Below are 26044 nucleotides of genomic sequence, written 5' to 3' on the forward strand. Positions count from 1 at the left end.
TTTTATTGATTATAGGGAAAGCAGACTTAGAAATTAATGCTTTTCTAGGCTTTCTTCACCCTACCTACCAAAAATGAGTTTTATGTATTGCTGTAAAGCAGATGTTTTTGTCACAGTCTAATATTACAACTGAATTTCAGAAAAAAATCGCCACACTAGTTATCCCATTAGCTTGATTTATGAGTAAAGAACCTTTGTTTTCTGATTATGAAAGTTTCTAGAAGTCTTAAAACTAATGTATATAGATGCAACTGTGATGTCCATCGGAGATACAGAGACCAGGAATTTGTTCTGATTTCCCATTTTCATTTTGAAAACCTTTTAAATTTTCTTTCCATGTAAATTCTTTCAATTGAGTAAAGTAATTTCCTTTTAAAATAGCTTTTTAACTTGTGGGATGATTTTTACCATGGCAAATATTCTATACATAGCATAAATTAAAAATACAGGTTGCAGTTCTACCAATGATGTAACTGTTGCCTGATTAGTTACAATTTCCCAGGAAAAATCTTACATTTGTAGTCTTGTAGTTCACCATATTATGTGATTCATATGAATTGTGTGTGTATTCTTTTCTAATTTCCATACTGGACTGCACTAAACTATGTATTTCAGTGTCCTGTGCTTCACAGAGTGTTTTGCCCATTTTATTTGATGTTACCTGCCTGCATTTCCCAGAAATTCCCCTTTCCCAGGTCTGCCTCCCTGCCCATGCAGTTACTAGGGAGCAACAACAGCCACAACCAGTGGTGCACATTTAATATGTGGCATTGGGTTTTGTGCCTTTTAAAAACTTCCATTTATGATGGGGGAAATCTAACGCATTTAAAAAGAGTTTTGCCATGAGTTTTGCTTAATTAGCAGAGGGCCAAAAGTAAGGAAGAGAAGCTGTTAAGGACGGCTGTGGGACAGGCTTCTACTTCTATTCCATACTAATCTGTTGCCTGCTGCAGGTTTTTTATATGGTCAACATCAAGAGTATTTTCTTATGGAAGATCAGCTTTCAGTATGAAGCAGTTAGAGAAAAATCAGTACTGACTTAAATACCCAGTCTTACTCAGAAGTTTAACCTCATTCTTATAATTTATTTACTCCAGGTTTTTAATTCTTGTTTTAAAGAGAGAGAAACAGCCCTGTAAATGAAAAACAGGTGGGGAAATACTTACACTACTTACACTACACTTACAATACTTACACTACACTTACAATACTTACACTACACTTACATGTCAGACTCCTTTGTCAGAGTATGAAGATGGCAGGAGAAAGCTCTGCATCTTTGTTCTTACTGAACACCTTTTCTGAACCTGCAGTTTTCAAACTTGCAGATCTCTCTTTTGCTTATTTATAGCACAAAAAGAATCCAAGAATTTTTTTTTTTTTTTTTTTTTTTTTTTTTTTTTTGTTAATATTATCATGTTTACAGTGCTATTCCATGGAAAGATTTACAGGCTTCTGCCATGGCAGAATCATATTTCTTTCTTTGTGGATGTTAGTTATGATTTATGTGTGTGTAAGCAGCTGAGATGCTTGGGAATTCTTCTGTTCTCCTTGGTTAGATTGAAGCAGTTCCCAGTCCTGCTTAGCCTTCCACTAGAGAGGATCTCCCATTCACCCAAGGCTTGCAGTTGACATGGGGAATCTGGGAGACTGAAATACAATTTGTTTGATGGAGTGATGTTACTAAAGGAATCATTCCTGGAATGTGGGAGCTGCTTCTCAGGCAGGTGCAGGGGACTGCATGAAGGTGCCACAGTCTCGACAGCTTGTTTTTGTATGGTGTCCCACTTTCCTTTGGCTTAGGAAAAAAACCAGTATTTATGGCATGGAATTGAGGAAATACTGAAGTTTGGGAAATAAGGTAAAGCTGAGCAGAGACATCAGCTTTTGAAGTACAGGTGACAAAATACTTCAAAAGGGATGGAAATTTTGGTATCTTAGAAGCTACCACTGAAAACTCTTGTCCTTGTTCTCAAACGATGCAAGAAATGAGAAGTTGTAACTCAGTGTTACCAAGGTTTTTACAAAACTTTGAAAATTAACTGCAGTTTCTATAAGCAGCATAACGATTGAGTCAGAAATCACAGAATAATTTGGGTTGGGAAGGACCTTCAAAGGTCATCTAGTGCAAACCCTCTGCTATGAGCAAGGACATCTTCACCCAATCAGGTTTCTCAGGGTCCCTCCCAACTTGACCTTGAATGTTTCCAGGGACAAGGCATCCAAAACTTCTCTGGACAGCCCATTTAAGTGTCTCACCACCCTCACACTTAAGAATTTCTTCCTAATAGCTAATCTAAACCTGCCCTCTTTCAGCTTGAAGCCATTTCCCCCTTGTCCTATCACTACAGGCCCTTACAAATACCTGTCCCCATCTTTTTTAAAAGCCCCCTTTAAATACTGAAAGGCTTCAATGAGGTGTCCCTGGAGCCTTCTCTTCTTTAGGTTGAACAACACAACTCTCTCACCCTGTATATAGCAGAGGTGCTCCAGCCCTGTGATTACCTTTGTGGCCTCCTTTGGACTTGTTCTAACAGGTCCATGTTTTTTCTGTGCTGGGAACACCAGTTCCGGCGCTGATTGGACTCTAGATTTTAGATGTAGGATTAAGATACCTTTAATTTGTTGCTACCCTTCAACATGTTCATTCACTTGCTTTCCAGTTAGTCTTGGTGTCTTACAGGTAGATATTATTGCATTTATCTTGATACTATTGCCTCTATGCTACACAGAAGTTGTTTTATGAATAATAGGTCAGATGAAGTTTTTCCCATGTATGAGGTGCAAATTACAGACTTGGGGCATTTCTTGCACAAGTGTTTCCCAACAGTTTTGAAAGCTCAGCCAGTCTTTCTGGAAGAGGAAATCAGTCATGCACCTTCCTCTAGGACTGTGTTTTAACTTCCCATGGTGAGACCTGAACTGTGAGCCCCAGCTGCTGACTGAGAATAAGGGTTTCTGCATGTGCAAGACCTCTTTATTTTTCAGTGGCCAAGGAGTATGAACCTTATTTCCAGAAGGAACTAAAGTGTACACAGGCTTCCGAACAAAGTGCCAGATAAACTTCTTTATGCTCCATGTTCTTTTGAGCTCCAGTTCGGTGGATTATCTCTTGGAAGGCATACAGACCTGCAGTAACAAAAAGGTGGATGAAATGAGAACTGTCAGAATTATTCCACCAAAAATGTGTGATCATGGCAACAATCAAAATAACTCATATATTTACACAGTGCTAAAAGAACCTATTTATTCTTAAAAAACACCTAGATTGCTACAGACCATTCCTCCATCCTTCTGACTTAAGGGCATGTTTTTTGTCTCTATTTTTACAGCAAGCCAGAAAGCCCTACGATGTCCGAGACGTTATTGAGCAGTACTCTCAGGGCCACCTCAACCTGATGGTGCGAATCAAGGAGCTGCAGAGGAGGTATGTGAATGAAGCCCCCTCTTGGTACCCATAAACAGCAGCAGGAGGATGTTTGTAAATTAGGCAGTGATCGGGGCCCAGGGGTAAAAAACTGCCAGGGTTAAAGATGCCATATTGGCAGGACTGTGCAAAATTAGGGAATATAAAATGGCATTTGCATAAAGATTTCACACAGGGAGGAAAAGGCAAAAAGCTTAAAAATCTGATGATTGGGACTTAGGTGTATTACCTCAGTCCCTGCTATCTGTGACTGTAGACTGCAATCCTTATATGATAGGGGCTGTTCTACACCTGGAGAGTGCAATATTGTTACCTGCTCGGTAGAATTGCACATAAGAGCCAACTAAGAGGTAACAGATGCAAAAAGAAAGCTGCAGAAGAACAAGGAAAAGACAAATTAATGCTGAGCATATGGGCATGGTAGAACTTTACAGTGGCTAAAAAAGCTGTAGAGCAATCTAAGTCAAATCCCATTTTGGTACTTCTTTTTTTATTTCAAGCTACTCTTAATATAAAGCAACTGCTTCGCTCACAGGACAAACCAAAATTATTTGAACTTCACTTTGCTTGTTTGTGAAGAGGCCTCCCTGTTCCAGCTAGAAAGAGTGAAGATGCTGGTTCAGACTGATAAAAACCAAAAATGTTTCTTTTTTTTTTATAGGCTGGACCAGTCCATAGGAAAGCCATCTCTTTTTATCTCTGTCTCAGGTAAGTCAATACAAAGGATGTGTCTAAAATTAATCTGATGAAGATATAATTAATGGAAAATACTTGCTCAAGTACTTTTCATTTTATTGCCAAATTTCTAAACCATGACAACTGGTTGTGCTCTGAATATAAAGCATTGGTAATTATATTTAGTCATCAACACTTTTAAATTAGGGTTGTTCTTATTTAGATTCTTAAAGAACCTACTTTCACTGAAGTATTCAAAATGTTGGCTCTAGTCTTTCTGAGACTCACCATATATTCAATAAATTGGTGTGCTAAAATTACAGAATTCCTGTGAAATTTGTAATATTCACATTGATCTTTGATAGCTTTGAAAAGACACTGGCAAAGAAGCACAAAAGACGACATTTGTTTGTGACAAGTCTGGCTAATGGAGACTCTCTGTTTATGTCATTTGAAAACTCATCTTTCTGTATAGTTTATAGTGGGGAAAAAACAATAAAATGTTACCAAATGTGTTATTCAAGTTGGCTGTAGAGTCCTTTGCATAGTGGCAGATTGTTTCTAAGTGGCAATTAAAACATTAACTAAATTGGGAGCATTTTTGCTCTCTGTGGTTAAAGCATAAAACTAAGATTAAAAATGCCTTAAACTCAGGGCTATTAAAAACCCTGGCATGGGCCAATGCTATAAAAAGAAACAGAAAACTACTTTTAAGGAATGGATCTATCAGCCTGGTAAGGGTGTTCAGTTACACGGTGTTGGTGGGCTAGTTAAACACACCCTGTTGTGGTTTGCTGCTATTTTGTTATACCACCGTATATTAATTTGAAAGTGTTTCTTGTTCCACAGAGAAAAGCAAAGATCGAGGAAATAACACGATTGGTGCCAGGCTGAACAGAGTGGAGGACAAGGTAAGGCTCAGTTGAACTGGCAGTGAATGAGGACATGGTTTGTGATTGAACAGTGCTTGTTTCATGGGATGTGAAGGAAAACTCACCTTAAAATAGTGTTGAATGCCTGGCTTTTCCAGGAGTCTAATTTTTGTCACAGATTGCATTTTTGGTTCTCATCACTTTAACAGAGTAAGAAAAAAACCCCAGAATTTAATTGATTTCAGTCACTTTTGGGACTCACTTGGGTTTTTTTTTATTGCATATATTACATATGTCTCAATGCTTTACTTCCTTCCTCCACAATAGATAAAAGGCTCTGTTCCTTTAATAACTCAGTATATTATGGTCCCTAAGATTTGCCTTTGATCTTCGCTCTGTTGTTTACATAAGTGCACCTACAATTCCTTAGAGAGCGAAGTAGCAAACCTTGTTCCGTCCTGGTTTTCATTCCTTATGATAAGTGGAGTTTCTCCTTCCAAGTGACATGAATCCAAAAAAATCAGACTTGTTCTATAATCACAAATTAACAGTTAAGTCCTTTGTAAGCCTTTATTTCAATGCTGGCTGTGCTTGAGAAAATAGAGAGGTTCATTGTCATGGTAGAGGTGTCATTGTTAAAAAATTCAGGTTTGCCTATGCTGGTATTTAGGAAAGAAAGGAAGAGTTAAGAATAATAGTTTGAATCTTTTATTGGTCTCTTAGAGTGATTTGGTGAGGTAGTGAAAGCATTCCTTTACTTTAGAGTTATTTCACTCATGTATCTGACCTGTTCATTAGTTATTAAGACTGAAACTTTTTCCTGAGGAAAAGAATTTTCAGAGTGTTTCTTACACTACTGGAAATGTGTGGTAACCTCATAAAGGTTTTGTTCTGAAAAAATATCGAGCAAATATTCTGCAAACTAAAAGAGGTGTGAGCAATACATCCCAAGGACTAGAAACCATCACCCTGATCTGCATTGATTCACTTGTGACATGCCTGTTTCTTACACATTTCTCCTGAATTACTTTAATAAACTTGAATGACAGTACTCAGAACTGCACTTCACTCTCCTGAAAATAATGGTGTTTTAAAGGAAACTGATTTATTTTCGTATATGGGGGGACGCAGGGGAAGAGTGAACTAGAAGAGAGGAAGGTAGAGCGCATTTAGCACAAAAAAGAATCACTGTGCAGTGCTCCCTCACATCTGTGGTTAATACTTGTTCTTACACATGGAAGCCCTTTCCAGAAAGTTTGGATTACATTTATTTATTTTCTCTCCATAATGTCAACTAAAAGTGTGGAACATTAAGAAATGTCTTGTGACTTGTGACAAAGAGCAATGACTTTTCAGTGTGGACAAATAATTCTCAAATGGCAGCTCAAGCAGATTCTCAGTGCTATTTGTAAAATCTCTAGTGAGCCTGGGAAAGCCTTGATGTTGTACTGCCTCAGAGATAAGCTGTTTGGGGGTTATTAATTACTCTTTTTTACATCCTTACAAATAAGTACACCGTGAATTTATAGTGACTGGGTTTTTATGTCTTGTAATGGGACTGTAAAACACACCCTGTATAATTTTAGTATAGCTGGGTTAAATTTTAGCCTTGTTTTAAGTAACAGACCCTTCTTTCTTTGCAGTTGCATGAGGTCATCTGTGGTTTCAGAGTTGTATGTTATCTGCCCTATCCAGCTAGTCCTATCAGCAGGAATTTTATCTGAAAGTAGCTGAAAGGCTAAAAATAGAGAATTTCAGTTGGACTCAGCAAACAGTGGTTAACATAAAAACACACTGGCAATGCTAGAATCATATTTTTGCTGCAGCTGTAGATGGTGGCCAAAGCTAATTTTTTGGTATTTTTGCTCTCAGAGATTGGCCCTCTCTTTCCCATAAAGTACATGGTGCTTGGTATGCTTTCAACATACAGTTAAATCCTTCCTGAGCTGAACACTCTATTAAGGATATCAGGTGGTTTTTAAGGTGACAAAATATTTTAAACAGTTTCATCCCATTTGGTTTGGGAATTAATTTTCAGTCTTGGACTTCAGGAGGAGATATTTTCAGTGCTGCAGGTTAGTGTCAGCATCTAAACACCTCTTGTGCATTTGAAAAATCTCCTGTAAGTCAGAGGAGGGCTATGTACAGCTAGCAGTACAGAGGGGATAGCACCTAAAAGGGACCTTTTAAAATAAAAAGCTTAAGCAGCAGTGTATTGACAAGAATTATGATCCTTTATGGCAAAAATTTGAATTTTCAAGTATTGACATCAGCAAAATGTTGTGTTTTCTTCTGTAAATTTAGGAGTATGCTCATTTAAGGGAGAGAATTTCTCATGCACTGAAACTTTAACCTTGTGATATATGCAGTTTGTGATCCTGAACCTAAAGATTGTTTCCTAATGTGCAAAAACCAAAGGGATGAATCACACTTGCAAGAACCTTCCTGCAGATTCCTTCCTGCTGAGTGCTGTAATTTTGGCAAGACCCTGAAAAGGTGGTTTTGTGAATGTGAAGTCAAGGTGAATTTTGACTTTGCCATTGTTCTCTGTTGCTTACAAAGCTGGGGGTGTGCTCTCCTAAAGGTGTGCTGCTGTGCTGGGTGCAGGGGGCTGCCCACTGCCTGATCAGCTGTCGTCCAGTGGGAATGTACCAGCAGGAGTGCAGCACCCAGCAGGGCTCACACCCCCTGCCAAGGGCCAGTGGCCCCAGAGTGTGCGTGTAGATACCTCAGGGAATGTGGTTGAGCAGGATTACAGCAGCAAATCAATTTATTTGTGGTGACCAGCCTTCTCTTTTCATCCTTGAAACATCTGTGAGTGACTATTCAGCCTACCCTCAAGGAACCTGGCCACAGCTGGCTTGCTACCAAGCTCAAAATCAAAAACAGTTTTTCCAGATGGGACCAGCTGTGTGTGCACAGTGCCCTTCCTTCTCACACAGCACTCTTCATCCTCATGCTGCAAGCGCTGCCTGCCAGGGGCTTAATTCTGGGTGTGCCCAGCAGCTCCAGCCACGAGCAAGCCCACAGTACACTTGGGAAATTCTGTGTTCTGCAGCTCCTATTTTCCTTTCACTGCACTAATTTTAGCTTGGCTATAAATGACTGCAGTGCTAGCTTTTTAATTTTCACATTAATCTGTTCTTTTTCAGCTTTTTGCCAACTATTAATTTAACTGTAACAGGCACAGTTTGCACTTCTCAGGTGAGCAGTCAGGCTCGCTGCTTTGGCTGCCCTAAGGAAATTCAGTCTTAAATATGGGCACTGCACACAATCATCTAGAATATGCAGTGAAGGCTAAAAGTGGCCAGTCCCTGGACTCTTCCTGTTGTCCTTGCAAACCAGACTGCCCCAGATGTCTGTAGGTCCTGCCTGTGGACCTCTCAGAGTAGAATAACACAACCCAGATTCACAAAAAATTTTAAAACCATTCTGAGCAGTAGACATTATCCTCTCTTTCTGTTGTTTTGAAAATAGAACTTAATCTTCTGCAATGATTTGAACCCTTAACACTTTGCCTTTCAAGAATGTTTCTAGCAACCCAAAGCAGTTTTCTGGGCATCCCTTCTTATATACTCAGAATTGTTCCTGTATCTGACACTAAGTACAATATTAATGTCAGGATTGCCAAGGCCATAATTAAAATCTTGTAATAGTCTTTTTCAGTTGCATGAAACATTAGGAGTTGTGTTATCTGTTGCAAAACTTTGCATTGTAGAGATTTAAATGGAGATTTCTGTTTGTACAGGAGATATGTGGTAGTGAGACATGTGACACATTTTAATGTGACTCAAACAGTTCTGTAAGACGGTATTAATTCCAAGCTTTTACTCATTTTGCATGCTTCTAGCTGAGAAGGTGAACCCTTATGTCCTAACCAGTACTAATCCAAAGAGCAACATAGACATCACTGCATTTTTTCAGATTTACGTGGAAAGCAGATAGCACCACTTTTAAAATCAATTAAAAACACATCTATCACATGAAAACATCTACCCTAAAATAGGTGCTGCTGTGCTTGTTGAGTTGACTAGTGGAAATCTGAACTGATCTTGGAAACCAAAGCTGGAAGGCAGTGTATTTCTCACAGGCCTTTTGAGTTGTAGTTATGCTGATTTGGTTTTCTGTCTTCCATCTACCATGTCTGTGATTGCTAAACATACAGAGGTCAGTAAAATTGTAAGGATATAATAAATATTTGATAGCTTTTTTGCAGTGAGTGCTGACTATGTAACTTTTAAAGAGTAATAAGTGCAAAGGCTTGTTTGAGCTGGCTTTCAAAAAGTGATGAACACCGTATCTTACAACATTTATGTACGTGGTATGACATTTTCTTCTAGCTAAATAATTTTCTGTGATTGTTTCAGTGGAGTATTGATTTTATCCATACCTGTGTTAGAAACCAGCTTGACTGGGACCATGTTGAAGGCAGCTCCAAAGACCTGAATGACCATTGACAAGTCTAGGTCCAGTTTCTGACTTCATTCTTGCTCTTTTCCACTCTTGCTTTCTAATCAACTAACAGTTCCCCATTGCAAAAGGTTTCATATCTGATTTATTTATCTTGTTGATTTGCTTAAAAATATGTGAACTTGAGTTATACATTGCAGAGGAATCTTACTGTAATGTGAATAAATCCACTTTTTTGGTGTATCATAAGGCAGATTCTAATGATGCCATTTCTAGTAATGAACTCTTAGCGCATTCAATGCAGAAAAGTTTAGGACATGCTGCAGAGACCATTTAAAGGTGATAGGTCATTCCTTTGACCTGAGGAGCCAACAGTTTAGTTTTCCCTCATCACGATAGGCAGAAGCATTAAGCTTTATTAAAGTTGTATACCTTTGAGAGGACGACTTATTTTGGTTGTTGTGACATAGTTTTTCTCAGCACCATGGATATGTTACTTTCATGACAGCATTTCTATCATAAATGAAAATATAGATCTGTAATTATTTATGTCTCATTATTTGATGCTCCATACTTACAACCCAATGAGCACACATTAGATGGTTTAACCTTTTACTTAGAAAAGTATTATACCATCTACATCATCCTGAGTTCAAAAATGCCAAGTTTCATGTTGACAGCTTGTTCACCTAAAATAATTCTTCATGTGCAGCCAGTTTTTCAGTTTCATATGACACAACTACATTATCTAACAGAGGATCAAATCTTGGTGGGTTTTTCCTCTATTTTTAATTTCATTCTGTAGCCTGGGAATAGTTACCATGCTTCCTAGGGTAGCAGAGCAATTAGTGCAAACATAAAAAAAGCCCTTGACTCATGTCGCCCTTGTTGCACATTTTTGCCTTTTTTTTTTTTTTTTAATTGGATAGTAATGAATTAATTGAATTTAATTTAATAGATATTGATGGCAAAAGACTGACAAACAACCCAACTTTCTGGCCAGTGCTGGAAGGCAAGGTTAAAAGCAGCACTTGGAGAGATGGCTTCAGAAAGTGTCTGGCATGGAAATATTCAGCACTTTGCAGGCTGAACATGCACTAGACATTTCTAGTATAAAATATAGTCAGCTTCTGCAATAGATGTGTGGGGATTTGCTTTCCCAATACTGAGAAATGGAACTAAAAGCTGTAGGTTTGGCTGGAAGTTTTAAAAGATACATGAAAATAAAAATCAAAATGAACATCACCAAGCAGTTACTCATCTTGTACGTAGTTCTTGCAATAATGCAGAAGTAATAACCTGGAGGATGTGGAGGAATATGGAGCATATGGAAGATTAAGTACCCCTATTAATTTAATCCTTAGTCTTTTTCCAGATGCTGAAGTACAAGCATACGGAAGCAATTTCCGTGCTGAACTTTCTGATGGAGGATGCCCATTTTCTGTAAATTGGACTACAACTAAGCACATCCTTCAACAGTCTGGGTCATTAGGCAGCCTTACAGTTTTAATAGCTTTTCTCTTACCAATCTGATAATATTTCAGTAGGTAAACAGTGAGAAACTACAGATTTCTGTGTCCAGTGTCCTATACTTCCCATCTTGCCAGCTACAGTAAAATAAAATTATCGGGCATGGCAAAAAATTAAGTTTTTATATGGTAAAAAATTAAAACAAAAAAATAATTGCTTGCTGTATTCACTGGTGCCAGGAGCTTCAGTGGCTAGAATAGAAACAAACTGAGAGATTAGGCGAAGCCATGGAGAAAGACTCACTTGAGGATTATTAAACAGGATGTCTGTATGTAAACTCCAGTTTAGTGAGTACTTTAAACTGTAGTTGGGATGATGAGTTGGTTAAAAAAAAAAAAAGGAAAACCATGATTTTATGCATATGTACTACTTTTTTATGCTTTTATTTTTAAGACTCTGCTAGAGACAAGACTGGGGCAGAGAAATTTGTTCAAGATACCCTTTTTATCCTAGTATTTTATACACAGCTGCTTGCTGCTGGATTTGGTCACCCACACAGCCTCATGGAACATTGCTGTGCTGTGCCTTGGATCTGATCTGTTTACAAAGGCTGTCTAAGCAGCATCCTGATCCTGGGAGGGTTGGCAGAGCCATACTTAGAAGACCTCAAGGTCTTTGGAGTGGCCTTCACCTGCATCCATTTGTTAGCACCAATTTTATCTCTTTGAAGATCATTAGATCCTATCGCTGCACAAATTCACACCAGTCTATTTTTGCATAAATTTTGAAATGGTTTAGTATAAACTATGTTAAGTGCTACCCATAACCTGTAGAAGAGTTTCTAGGTGTAGTAGCTTAGGTACAGTTACCTCACCTGCAGAGCAGTGTTACAAGCCCTTGTGGTGTTTTGTGGTCTGTTTCTAAAGCATCAGCTCTTGGATCAGAGTAAATCTGATTATACAAAAAAAAGAATAAATCTAGTATTGAGCATAAATAGCTGCAGATAGTGAGAGTACTGCACATTATCAGCTTATTTGCTGGAAATGAGAGTGTACACTTCCTCAGCACTGAAAAATGAAATTAAGCGATACAAAATATTATCTTTATTCTCAAGAAGAATGGCTGAAGGTAGTTCAAGCTAGCACACAGGCTATGCTACTACTCAAAAGCAATGACTAATTAAGCTCTGGTGTCTCATTTGCATGAGTTGTCTGTGATACTTCTCTGCAGATTTTATGAAGAGTAAAAAGGCAAAAAAATACTCCTAAAGAGAATAATTCCTGTTTAAATGAGTTTTGATAGATTTTACTACAAAGTTCTAGCACTTCTGGATGCAGACAGCAGTTGGGAAGCATAATGTTGAGGACAGAGTGTAAACCTTTACAAATTCAAAGAGTTACGTGTGTGTGTGTGTGTGTATATATATATATATATATATATATAATTCTTAACACTGGCAGTGGCTGTGTGCTTATGATCCCCACATATGTCTGCTTGCTTATTAAGAGTAGAAATCCCTGAGGAATTTTAGCTAACATGCTATCCTATAAAATCTAGGAATTTGGGGGGGGGGGGGGAAATTGGAGGAATTAAATAATGTCTTGCCAGTTAATAATCTTTTAAACAATCTTCAGATTAGTTGCTGGTTTGGGATTCTCCTGGTGGTGTTTATATTTGAGTAGGTATGCAAGTGGATGTAAGGTCTGCAAATGGGGATGACTCGATCTTTTATCAAACCTCATAAAGCCTGTTTTGTCTGGCATTCAGAGATAAACCCAAGCAAGATTTGAAACTTAGCCTCCATCATTCTTGTGCAGAGAGTGTTTACATTTGATGTGGAATGGAAACGCCTGGTGCATATGCCAAGGGAGAATGTGGAACAGTTGTATGGACTACCCTGTAGAGCTGATTAGAGGACAGGCATTTAAGTGAACAACACGTGTGCACAGCATGCTACACAGACAACTTTTATTTGTCTTTCTTGTAGGTTAAAGGAAAAAAAAAAATGACCGTAAGATCATCTCTGCTTTTTCTGGGGGGTATGTGTGTTGCAGATGAGCAACCAAAAACAGTCCAACATAAATGGCAAATTTAGGGTTTGATGCACTAGGATGAACCTTTACTGAAATTAGATGCATCAAAGTTGAAATTGTTCCTTGTCAAAGATCTGTTTTTGGAGTCATCTTGCTGAAATTAAAATACTTTATTTTCATTTTCAGTTGAATATCAGGGAGGGAAAGTGGATGGGGCTGAAAGGACTCTATTCAGGCTGCAGTCTTTTCAGGGCTGGAATCTATTCAACTCTTGGAAAAGATTCAGAGAAAAGGGAGGTATACTCCCTTTCTTACACAATGTCCATACCTTCTGACACCCTATCTGCTCCTCCTGTTCCCCCCACCCCTCCTCACCCTCAGCTAAAAATTGCAAACCAAAACTGGTCCAGGAAGAGAAATAGGAGAGGAAGCCTTTGCTGTCTGACTCCTACTTAGGACTAGGGGAGTCAGAGGGAAGATAAGGAAAATAGGCAGTCATTGAAAGTAGAATATGAGCACATGGTTCAAAATATACCTAACATTCCTAGAGCTCAGGCAACCAAGAGGACAAATATAGTTTCCTCAAATCCACCTCTGTTCTTGTGTCCTACCCACTGTTGTTGATTACAACAACAGTTTGCATGTTTTTTAATATCCCACTGTTTCAGCAGTTAGCACAGGGCTGTGAATCCATGTCAAAGGCTCCTTTTCTGTCCCAAACTAAGTGATGCTCCACTTAATGGTTCCATCCACCAGCTCCAGCTGGCACAGTGTGATTGACCTTGTATGCCGTGGGTGTAACACTCTGATCAGCTGCCTCCCTTTGGATGGACCTCTGTGGCAGCTTTGTTGTTTCCATCATGGCATGAAAACTCCTGCTCTGACAGGTTAAGCACACAAAATAAAGAAGGGAAGGGAGAAAGAAAAATATTGTTTCCCTCCTTTACAGCTAAGGTGCAGGAAGTGACTTGCCTGAGGTATCACAGTGGCATCTGTGGCACAGTCAGGAATTCAACTTAAGCCATGTCTGGGACTTAACCACAAATCAGCATTCCTTTTTGTTGTTGTGTTTAAACGCCCCTCTGGTTTTGAATAGTTATATTGGCCAGTGCAGGGTTCGACATAATCATATCCCATTAATACTAAAACCATCCAGTACTTGAGAACAGCATATATAAACACATAAACCACACCAACCCAGCCAATATAAATGTACTGGGACTATTTTGGACAGTGCATTTTAAATTATCTAGAAATTAATCTACTAACATCATTTTGTAGCCCGGGAACCTAGGGATGGAGAGGACTGAGCATGCTTAAATGACACAGAAACTGTCATACATATAGATAGTTATGCATGTAGTTTTGAAAGCTAAACAAATTATATTAAATGCTGTATTTTCACAGTCAAGCAGAGAGCAATATTCTAGTAAGTTCAAATATTCATGTATGTTTCTATTTTAAAAGCCTTGGATCCAACACTGCTCGCCATTGACCCTTCTGTGACATTTGTTAATCTTGGGTTTATTTCAATTTCTTTCTCTCTCTTCTTTAAACAGATGACTCCACTTAAATCAACACTTGGTTTCCATTAGACAGATAGAAGGTGATTCACTTAGTAACATGTGCATCTTTATCTAGTTAAGTCCTAATAGCCTTAATATATCAAGGAAACTGGTGTGATTAACAGCACTAAAGGCTTTGTCAGACACTTCACCTAATAAATACTGCCCTTTGTCCAGTCATAGAAAAAGAGTGAACAAATAGATTGTGTTTCCAAACTGAAAATGTGTACAGCCTTGTTAAGTATTCTAAAATTATCCCTATAAAAATATATGTTGACAATAGGAGTTACATCTACATCTCTGTCTGTGTTTGTACATGTCTGCCAATCCCAGTGTGCTTTGGCTCTTTGCCCTGCCTGGGCCATCCTTTTTCTTTATTATCATTTCATGATGCAGCCACCACTCGTGTATGATTTTCCTCCTGTTCATTTGCAGTTAGGGCAGATTCTTTTGCCAGTTCTTTGTCTCTGGTTGTCATAGCTTATCTGTCCTGGGGTAGAGGGATGTGTAAATATCAGTTTTGCTGCTCCAGTTAATGCTGGCAACGGAGACATCTGACTTGACTCAACCATCCTGTAGGACAATCCTGCCAAATGAGGCAATCAAAACAAAAACCCTAGGAGTAAAATATATTCAAAATGTCAGCTTGAATGGAGATGGGGTCCTTGCTTCATCATAGCTGAAGTTTTCTGGAAGCTTTCCAGTTGTGCCACCAGTGTCTGTGAGTACATGCTGTGGTTGTCAATGTACTGAAGGAAGCCTTAATGCTGCTTCTATCCCAAGTTTCTGGAGAGCTTCAACCAGAGGAGTTTTGCAGCAGAACACCTTAGAAAGGAAATGGTCAAGGGGAGGTTTTGCTTCTTCTCAAGAAGAGGCTGTATGAGCCATAATCACAGATCCTCTTCCTCTGTATTTGCTCCATGTTACAGAAAGGAATTTTGGCCAAACGTTGAGGTCAACCAGCCAGTCCCAAAAGATAATAATTACCATAATCTCTCAGCAGAATTTTGGTATCAGAAGTGGGTGGGGAGGAACACAATGCCTGTTTCCTTATGCAAAAGAGCTGTAGTTTCTGCAGAAGCCTAGAGTTCATATTATTTTTGCTAACACAGTGCCCTGCAGGCACATTGGCCTGGGCCTGGGCATCCATCAAGCAGCATTTGGGTGACACTGCATCCACACGTGGTTTATTGGTGTGGGTGTGATGCTCTGCAAGCATGCAGCTGTGTCTGGACTTAGCGTGGACAGTGCTGGTCCTGCTGTCCCTGCAGCAGAGTTTTGACTACAGCTGGCTGGACACAGTGCTCACAGTGAATGGGTCATTCTAAAGCTGCTTCAAGACAGCAGTTGACAAAGCTAGTTTTGAATCCAAGCCTTCTGAAATCTCTGTGCAGAGGAATTTATGAATCTCATGGCAGCTAGAAAAAAAGCCAGTGGAAAGAAATTTCCTTTGATTACAGAAAGGGGAGGAGGAGGAGGATTATCAGTTAGTGGTGTTACACTTGAGAATGAAAAGGACAGTGATTCCTATAAACAAGGTCACCTTCATTTTGTTTTCTGTGCACTTTTTCAATTTCAGTGAAAAATCAGTTAAAGAATATCACACCAGTCCTGAAACAAAATGAGACCTACTTTTGCTGGTGGTTTGGAATGGGTTTTTTTGGTCATGAGTAGTTGTGGTAAATGAAGAGAGCCCAGACTGCTGCATAGTCTCTTGTCTAAGACCAAAGAAATTATTTCCTTTTTTCTCCAGTTTTGTCCCTAGTCAGTCCTGAGGTGGCTGCTTAAAAAAAAAAGACCAAGTGCAGTGCTTCAGTCATTTTGATGGCTCCTTTTTTTCCACTGCCAGTGGAAGGACTGTGAGATAAGAGTAGGAAAGCTGCAACCTTTAGCAGGTCAGTATTTCTGTGTATAATTTCTGAAGGTATAATTAAATTAGGACACAAGCAAAATCATTACATCTATCAGTGACTGCTACATTTATATTATTTGAAGAGCCATGTTAGAGGAGTGTATACTATACTGTGAAACAAAGTCCTAAAAACAACTGATGTAGATTTTGATGCATGAAATTCCTCATCTGTACCCTCCACACACCCTTCCTGAGAGTCTTGTGCTGATTAATAACTGTGAAGCAAATAAGGGTTAACTTCATAAGCACAGCAGACAACCTTCAGAAAAAATGAATTGTTCTGTCTTCAGAGACACAGAGATGCACTCAGGGAGTTGAAGTCTTTAGGATCTATGGCCTCTTTGCAGTGCAGAATCATCATAATGTAATGGAATTAATCCAACTCTCACTTGATAATAATTCAAGTTAATTTTTCTCTCCAGCTGCCCTGTGTTTCCCCCCAAGCTTTGACCTGTATTGTAACCTTAAAAAAACACCTTCAAACATCTCATATCCAGCTCCTGAGTAAAACCTGGGATGCTCATGTAGGCTGAAAGCTCTCAGAGCACCAGCCTTTACATGTGTGTGGATGGGACTATTCTGATTTCCAATTGTGCTGGGATTTTGGATGTTATTGATGACAAACAGTGAAACAGTAACGCAGAAGATTTTTGTGTTATAGATTCCTAGACTTTTAAACATAAAATAAAAACAATGTAAATACAGCAATAATGAAACAGGTATTTTCTATGCTATATAAATTACTAGTAGATAGCTAGGAGAACTCCAAAAAAAGTAGAGAACTTCAGAAACCATTGTAGAAAGATGTGGATTCATTCATTTTCATAGTGTGATTGTAATGAGGGCAGGGGGGAAAGGAAACCACTTACCAATATGAGTTATTACAGGTAAATTGGGTTAAATGTAAGTCCAGAAGAATATAATCTCTACATATACAGTACTATTTTAAACATTTTCTGTGATATTTTGATCACTGTTTCTTCTGGAGGAAGCTATTGCTAACCTTGGAAAAGACAGGGATTGAGATCCCTTCTGATAAAATATTCTTGAAGTCTATTATTAATTCACAATAAAAGTGAATATTTTAAATAACTTAAGAGATGCCTGAGGATAGGTACATACTGGTCACACTCAGAAATACTTTCTTTTTAGGACATGGGTGGAAAAGTATTGGAACAGGACCAATATTTTAGTCAGTAAATCATCAAGGAAGCTCCTGGAGAATATGGTATACATTAGTTTAAGGGACAGCTAGATTTCTCTTTGAAATTATCTAAGAAAGTTAACACAAATTGAAGGTGGTATGAAGGTAAGGGCAGAGACTGGTTTAATCAGAGATTTTAATGAAAGATGAAATTTTATTAGCTAAGCTGAGCTGGCAATTATCAGGCAATAACTTATGGAACAGGGAATCTTCCCTGCTTCAGCCTTACGTGAGGCTGAGGGAGCTGGGGCCAGAGTGTGTCTCCTCACTGTGCTGGTGAACACAGGGTGTATTGGACCCTGTGACATCTGTGAACTTGCAGCAGCTTGAACCTTGATTCCTGAACATGGATACCAGAGCAGCTGGAGGGCATTGTAAAAAAACCCAACAACTGATGCCAGCAAAGAAAAAAAATCCTTGTCTGGGGAAGTGTCAGAGCATATCCTAAATCTCCCTGGGCGTTGTCCCGATTCTTAGTGATGCAGAAGGGAGATGGTAACATGGAAAGCATTTGAGAGGGCTCTCTCTGGCAGGGTGATGCATGTGCATGTACATACAGACTCTTGCTTGCCTCCAGCAAACCTTGAGCTCAGGGAATTGTAAGCTTTTGTTACCCATTTTATACCCAAAAGAAGCAGAAGTCCTTCTACAGTGAGAAACGCCATTTTCTTCTCCTTTGCTGTAGAAAATCCTCCTCTCCATTGAACCCAAGAAATTTGCACTCCCTAGTAAATAATAATGAGGTTTAGTGTAAAAGACTCAGTTTATTTCCTCATCTCCTCTCCCAAGCTTGCTTTCATTTCTTCGGAAGTTTGTTTTGTACTCAACTGAAGCTGCGAGATACACATTGAACAGGAATGAATCACAGTGGTGCTTTCATGGCACTGCTGAAGCTAATCACTTGGCTTGCTGCTACAGGCATCTGCAGGCACCTTGAGCTGTGCTACTACAGTAGTGTGCTGGCTCTGGAGGCCCAGCTATTTTAAATCATAATAGTGACACACTGTGCATGCCTTCCTTCAAAGAGCCTGGGCAAGCCACGCTGAGTTGATTTTCTTGGCATGCTGTGTATCTATAATTTTGTCTTATGTTTTGTAATGTTGGTATCTGGGCACAGAATCAAAAAGCTCCAATGAATATATAAGAAATTTTTTTTCAAAAGAAAAACACAACAACAAACACATTCTTTTTTTCTAGATTGATAATATTCCTTCCAACAGCTATAGATGTTTAAGAACAAAGTTACTGGGGAAAGAAAAAGGGGAAAAGAAACTTTATGATTGTGGGAAATGTTTTGAGGCTTTTTTGGCAAGACTGTCCAGGTGTTTTGTTAGTAACTTTTTTCTACCATGATTTTGGTTCTCTGGTAGTATTCTAAAGTGACTGGGTTACTCAGGACAGTGAGAAAGAAATTAAAACCTTCTATCAAACACCTGAAGAGCCATGCATGTGCTCTGCTGAGCTGACTTAGTCCAAGAGAATTGTCTAATGGTCGCAGTTTATTCTGTGTTGCTTTCCATTTTTTTGTGCTGTTCAAGGAAGTAAAAGTAAGACAGAAGGATCTAGTTCTGTTACTCCCCATTTCATGTTCCAGTAGCCTGGTTTTCAAATGTGGTGGCAGACACTGTGGGGGCTCAGCATCACTTAGAAGTCAGCCCCTACCTCTGCTCTGAAAAGGAATTTGATGCTGTATTGCCTGTACAGGGCTGCAGAGGCAGCTGCTTTTCACAGTGAGGACACTGAGCACCTGAAAAGCTAAACCTACCCTTGCTAATCTCTATGAAAACAGGAAGAGTAGAGTTCAACAAGGTTCTCAAACAATCTGTAATTTAGGATAATGGTGTGATTAACCTCATGATAATAGCATGAAATGGATAAGCATGGATGGGGCTTCATTCAAGTACAAACAGAAGACTGACTTCAACTGCAAAGTAACCAAGAGGGACCTTTCTGTAGCTGTTTTCTATTCATTGTATGAAATTGGTAAATGCTCCCTACCTATGCTATTAGGGATGAGGCTCAGGAAGAACAACTTCTGAATGCAAAGTAAAAAAAGAGAATGAGTGAGTTGTTATTGGCTTTTTTTTTTTTTTTTTGCTAGAGATCCACCACAGTAGTATTGGAGTATTACAAATGAGAACTTTTTGTGCATGGATTTTTTGGCCATCTCTATTTCCTATGCATCAGTAACCAACTACTCTTAAACACAATATTGAAAAATTGTTGTGTTCAAAAGTGTTCCTGTTTTCTCAGTGATTATGTATTCCTCAACTCTGAGAAAGGGCTTTTCCCTACCATAGGAATGTTACCATGGTATGTTGCACCCATTTTTTTCTCTTCTTCCTTTTTACCTTAGAGCTGTGTATTTCTTGTGATTGCTGGTGCTGATGCTTTTACTAAGCATTCAGGTTTGACCGCTTCTGTCAAAGGCTTTCTGAAGTTATCCTTGGTTTCCAGAGGCAAGAAGAGGAGGACAGCTTGGTTTTGATTCGTGGTAGTCAGTAGACCCAAAGCTGTTCCGAAAGTGTGTTTTGTTTCCAGGCAAGAGGATTTGATTTCAGAAAATTAGTCTCTCTAGCTAGTTGCAGGGAGGCAGATTGGTTAAAGTTTACAACCTCTTTTTGTTTAGCCCCTGGAACAGGGCCATGGAGTCTCAAGTTTCCTGTATAAAGAGAGATCTGTACTCGGTCAGAAGGTAACCAGGCAAGGTACGTGAAGGCTGCAGGATGAATGGCTCTTTCAACAATGAAATCAGTTTGGGGTCTTTAAGATCCCAGCAGTGAGTTGTCTCAAGACAGTGTTGAGCAGGCAAAATTCATAAAACCCTCAGAGGGACAAAATAACCACCCTTGAGAAAACAAAACAAAGCTTCAGAAAACACTAAACAGCAAAAAAAATTCCTACAAATCTGATAATCCTTATGAAGTTCTCTGGCTCTCAGGAAATCAGAGGAGGTGGGAGCTATTCATGTCTTCATTTCCTTCCCAGTGAGTCCTGTGTGCTTTGGCTGCTCACATGCATATCCATGGCAAATGGTATCTCATGCAAAATATCTTGGTTCACTGTTGTTCTGGGAGCAAATGCACCAATGCACCTTGAGTTTGAGGATTGGGGATCTTAAATAGCCATTCCTGCAAAAAGGATTCACCTTGTTTCTTGATGCTGAAAGTGTCATTATAATAATCTCGATTTTATAATCTCGTTTTCCTGATTCCATGAAATTAGTGAGGAAACGCATCACTTGTTTGCTTTGCTCATTTATCTGTTGGAGCCCTGTTGCCTTTCCAGTAGCATGCTCTTTGATTCTTTTCTCTTGCAGTAATTTACGGAATAAATTCCATCAAGAAGAAAAGAAAATGTTAGGCATCTGATTTTGACCTTCTTTCCACATGGTTTAGGGAAGTTTGTGAATTGTCTCAATGCGTGTAAGTCCATCCTTGAATATCAGCAAGTTAACTCCCCCAGCACAGCAGTCTAAACTTTGCCACTTTCAGTATGTAGCTTTAAAACATTAGAAAACCTCATGTTGAGAAACATTAGAAAAATGTACTTGAGCAGAAACATCATCAAAGCAATGGTGGTTTACTTAGAAAACTTATGAAAGCCCCAGTATTTCTGGCGTATTTGTGGGACCTTGGTTTTGGTGAAACCATGAGGCTGAGGGCTGAATTAATTTCATGTAATCTTATCATAGCACTAACACCCCTTTCCAGGCAGCTGAGAAAGTCTTTATCAAGGCAGCTTCTGCAGAGAAGGTGGGGTGAACCCAATCCTGCTGCAATGTGCAATGGGGAGCAGCAATTGCCAGGTGTCTCTGTGAGGTCCTGGCAATTTTCTGCTTTTTCTCGTGTTACAAGCAGCTCCATTGTGAGCTGCATTTTTGCAGGGATCTCCATAGATGGTTGTTCTTGCAATGAAGCTTTTCCAGAAGTAAGCATTTCTTGTGCTCTTTCCCCTCTCAGTTTCTGGTTTTCTAAAGGCACATCTGATACAAAGCTGTTCAAGTATTTGTCTTTAAACAAATGAGCTGGACAAGTGCTCAGCATTGGGAGAGAGCGCTGGGTTTCCTGATATGGACTGATGCCTGTTTTGTTGCGATTTTTATGGAATACTAATTACTTTTTTTGTTCTCTGCTTAAGCTAAGCAAGAAACAGGTATAAAGTCTGGTTCACTCAGTGTGTGAGGTGATGCCAAGCAGTGTCAGAGTCCTTTTCTGGCAACAATGGGCTGTTGTTCAGTATCCTCATGCAGGTTAACCACAGAGCTACTCCTGAGAATCCTTCTGATTTATGATGACATTGTTGGCAGCAGCAGAAAGCCCTCTAGCAGTGCTTTCCACAGTGCTGTGTCAGCAGTTTCTTAGATATACACACACTTAATATACGTATTTATAGCAGGGAATTCTGGCCCAGTTCTAGAATTCATCCTGTTTTTCTTTGCACTTGAGTGATGTTTATTCAGCAGTAATGTATCTACCTACGTCTCAGGTTGCAAATTTAGTGTCTATATGAATATCAAAACTGTTCTAGTCATAACAGCCCTGGGAAATGAATGAAATTAATTATATTGATCCTGTGTTGCAAATGCCTTGCTAGGAGGTGTTCCCTGGGAGGGATAGAGGCAAGGAATTCCGGTTCTTCAGTGATACAACTTGTCTCAGTAGAGCACATATAATGGTATTAGAGAAGCAGCTCTGAATTCACATATACAATAACTATAATGCAATTATTATTTTTCATCAGAACAGAGCTTCTGCTATGTTTGAAAGACATGACTTTTCCAAATTGAAGAAAAAGAAAGCCTTTGATCTGCATTTAGCAGCATTTGCATTAAAATATTGATTTCCTGTGGTATCATCCTTGATACACTCTTTCTACCTTTCCCTCTATCTATACCCCAGGAATTAAAGAACCTCTGCCCTACCTTGGCTTATATGTAATTTGTCCTTCATCTGTTTCTTATTGCTGTTCTCTTCTTGGGCAAAAATCCTGATAAAAACTACACAAATGTAGAACTTCTGAGATTTGTATCTTCAACCTTTATCTGAATGTTTTTGAGGTTGTTTGTGTTTTGTTTTGTTTTTTTTTGTTGGTTTTTTTTTAGTTTTGGGAGGCCCCTCAGTCTTTCATTTGTCTAGAACAAGCTACAGTTTCTTCTGTTCTGAGGCAGTAACATAATGAAATGTTTTGCCAGTATTGGGCTACACACCATAGAACACCCATTTCTAGAAGGCAGCCTGTGGACCATGCTCAGGTCCAGTCAAGATCAATCAGTCACACAATTCAGGCTCTTAATCGTTTCTTCTAGTTTGTGAATGCATGGATAAAAAGAAGTGAAAGCACATTTATTATTACATTGGTATTTTATTGCATCTTGTAGGCAGTTAGTGCAGAGTAACCAGGTTAAGGATAAACGATGACCAACAGGAGAGATAAATGCACATGATCACGAGTGAGATGGAAAGTACTGCGGAGGCATTCCTGCTGCTGGCAGAGATGTGTGGGAATAGCCAGGCTATATCCAGACTATGCCATGTTTAGCTCCAAATTCTTCCTTTGGGGCCAAATCCCACAGCATATCATGTGCAGGCACCACAGGCCTGACCTTTTCTTCCATTTTGTCACTTCCTACTGTGGTGTTGTCCAGGATCTCAATAGACTTCTCAAGGAAATAATTTAATACCACCTATTGAAGAAACATTTCCTTCTTAATTTTACAAAGCCTATTGCAGTTAATATCTAGACATGCCTAGATTTGGGGTTCTCTGTTTTTCCTAAAGAAATTCTTATAGGATATGAGTGACTAATAATTTGATGGATAAAGAAAGTCATTGATTGATTGTCATTCTGCCTTTCTAAGGGTTTATTTTGAATAACTTGCTTGACACAGTAGGATTTCAAAAAACGCTGAGTTCTTTCATACCATGGAAGTATTCCTAGTCACAAAGTACGTTAAATGCAACATAAAGGCTTCAGTAAATAGAATACAGTAGCATTCTTACAGAGATCTGTGATGCAGTTCTCAAGCTCACCTCAGCCATACTGTTTTTTCCAGGCACTTCTCCACTCATCTTTTTCCTCTTGTTTTTCTCTTGTTTACATTTGAATGGGAGAGGTTTTTTCTGAGTTTGCTGGGCTCAGACAGGATTAATTGGCAGTGCTGGGAAAGACTCCTGCACTCACTTGTGTTGGTCTCAGTCTTGGCATCACCCCCACCAAGCCCGAATATTACATAAAGTGAAAGTCTTGGGGTCTTGCTGCTTGGGAGCATGGGCTAAATGACTGCTAAGGGATATTTGCTGCTAGCATCTCTTTACTGGAAAGGTAAAATCTATCATTTTCCAGACAGTTATACTGTGGATTTCACATAATTAGCAAGAAATCACATCCTTTGCCTAAAATCTTGTCTTATCAGAATTAAGTTTTCTGCTTCAGAAGATGGAGGGCAAGAGCTTATCCTACAATGTCTCTTTTTTCATTTTTTTGGCTAGAAATTCTTTTTTTTTGTTGACATTGCTCTTAGAATAAGACAATTAATTTGTCTGAGGTATCAAAAAAACTTTGATATTCAGCATTAAGGAAATCAGGCCCAAGGGTTGTACTTTGGCAGAACTACTGAAGAGTTATCATTTCACAGGAAGCATAGGATAGACTATACAACTCCTAATGTATTTGTTACAACTTCTCTTATTATCTGAGAGAACATCTGATTCATTGTGCAATTTTAAATATACATTTTGATGATTATTATAAAAGCTTTTATGATTAAGCACATGTCAAATGCTGACTGAATGAGGAAATGCGATGCCCTCTTAAGGTTTTCATTTTATGAGTGTAGAAAGCGAGTTTTCTTGTTTGTCTTTTAAGTCCTGTAATAATTTCTGCTTCCATAAATGCGCTGTTGGTGAGGTGATATCATTTATCTGTGAACAAGCAGTTTGCTGCATTGGGTAAATAGGGGTGTACTTCCAGGAAAGCTCAAGAATTAGGAAATTTGAGTGAAATGAAAAAACAGCTCTCTACTAAGAGTGTGTGTGTGTCCATTTGGTTTGGGTAGGAAAAACCTACCCAAAGTGTGAATTTGGTTTGGGTAGGAAAAACAAATAAATAAGTAAATAAATATAGCTGTGAGTCCCTTGAATCTATCCTAGGCCTCTTGGACTGTGTCAGACAGCATATCCCTGTCCGAAGTAAAACAAAGTGTCTGCCAGGGTCCCTGTGCTTTCTTGTAATCAGCCAGACAGCATCTGCAGAGGAGGGTGCGATACAGCACAAATTAAAAAGCAAAGGGGGAGCCAGAACATAAAAGAGATAAAAGCAAACTTGCCATGAGCTACTGTTGTGGGTACTTTTACAAGAATTCATCTGAGTAAAAGTGCCAGGCTCTTTCCTCAGTATTCATAGAATCCCAGAATGGGTAAGGTTGGAAGGGACCACAGTGAGTGACCTGGTCCAACATCCCTGCTCAAGCAGGGCCATCCTAGAGCACATGGCACAGGATTGTGTCCAGACAATTCTTGAATATCACCAGTGAGGGAGAATCCACACCCTCTCTGGGCAACCTGTTCCAGGGCCCAGTCTCCTGTCCCTTCATCCAGGTCATGGATGAAAAAGTCAAACAAGACTGCACCCAGTATTGAACCTTGGAGGACACCAGTAGGGACATTGATTCCAGCTGTCTGGAATTAAGGATGATGCAATGCAGTGGTGCATAAGAATCAGTCAGCTGTTTTCAAGATTGTTTTCACTCCAACTTCTCATGTGTAAATCTCATTAATCTCAGTGTGACTACAAGCAGGCTCAAGGAAAAGGCAGCAAGTTTCTGGGTCTGGAAAGCACCAAGAACCGAGCAGCAATAGCTGTATTTAACCCTTAATCTAATGGAGACATGCTCTTCTTTACATGCTTCCCTGAAACATGAAAAAAATAAAAAGCACGTGAATGGCAAAATTTAACAAAGGTAGAGAGAGGACATCAGCATAATGCAGAATTGCTTGGCTTTTGCTTACAAGTTTGTCTGAAGCACAAGTGAACAATTACATGTCTCTTTTTTAGGCTGCTTTAACCCACTGGACTCTACGACCTTCCATGCAGCAGGTTGCTTTCTCCAACAGGTCTAGTACGTTTAAGTTTAAGGTGTAGTACATTTCAAGGTTATTTGTTCATTTTTTAAAAATTTTGTTTGAAAGAGACTGTTCCCAAATTTAATGTTGCACACTTGGCTTTAATTCATCAAGGTACTTAAGAATGTGCCATGTGTAAGTATAAATGATTGCTGTCCACTTCAGTTGGAAGTACTGTTGCTTTAGATTTATGTTCTGCTTGAGTAGCTTGTTGAAAAAAGGTCCTCATGTGTAGTTAGGTTTCATTTTTTTTCCCCCTAACTTTAAAAACAGCTCTGACTTTTCTGTTTTTAAAAAGCTTCCAGCTTTTACAAGGAGAGTGGAATCACAACTGCTGTGGCCTTTTGTCCCTG

At 39.1% G+C, this 26044-nt stretch overlaps 1 protein-coding gene across 6 annotated transcripts in view; it reads left to right on the forward strand.

Moving 5' to 3' along the window:
• Nucleotides 1-26044, forward strand: part of KCNQ1 (potassium voltage-gated channel subfamily Q member 1) — a 329508-nt gene that overhangs the window by 223359 nt on the left and 80105 nt on the right. For 5 of the 6 annotated variants that reach the window (XM_068193958.1, XM_068193957.1, XM_068193959.1 and 2 more), the window contains 3 exons: nucleotides 3333-3427; nucleotides 4089-4135; nucleotides 4952-5013. In XM_068193958.1, the coding sequence (XP_068050059.1) occupies nucleotides 3333-3427; nucleotides 4089-4135; nucleotides 4952-5013 (204 nt within the window). Of the gene's footprint in view, nucleotides 1-3332; nucleotides 3428-4088; nucleotides 4136-4951; nucleotides 5014-14932; nucleotides 15026-26044 lie in introns of those variants that run through there. The other variant, XM_068193961.1, reaches the window with a different exon arrangement.

Source organism: Anomalospiza imberbis, chromosome 6 (genome assembly GCF_031753505.1).
Source record: "Anomalospiza imberbis isolate Cuckoo-Finch-1a 21T00152 chromosome 6, ASM3175350v1, whole genome shotgun sequence".
Lineage (NCBI taxonomy): Eukaryota > Metazoa > Chordata > Aves > Passeriformes > Viduidae > Anomalospiza > Anomalospiza imberbis.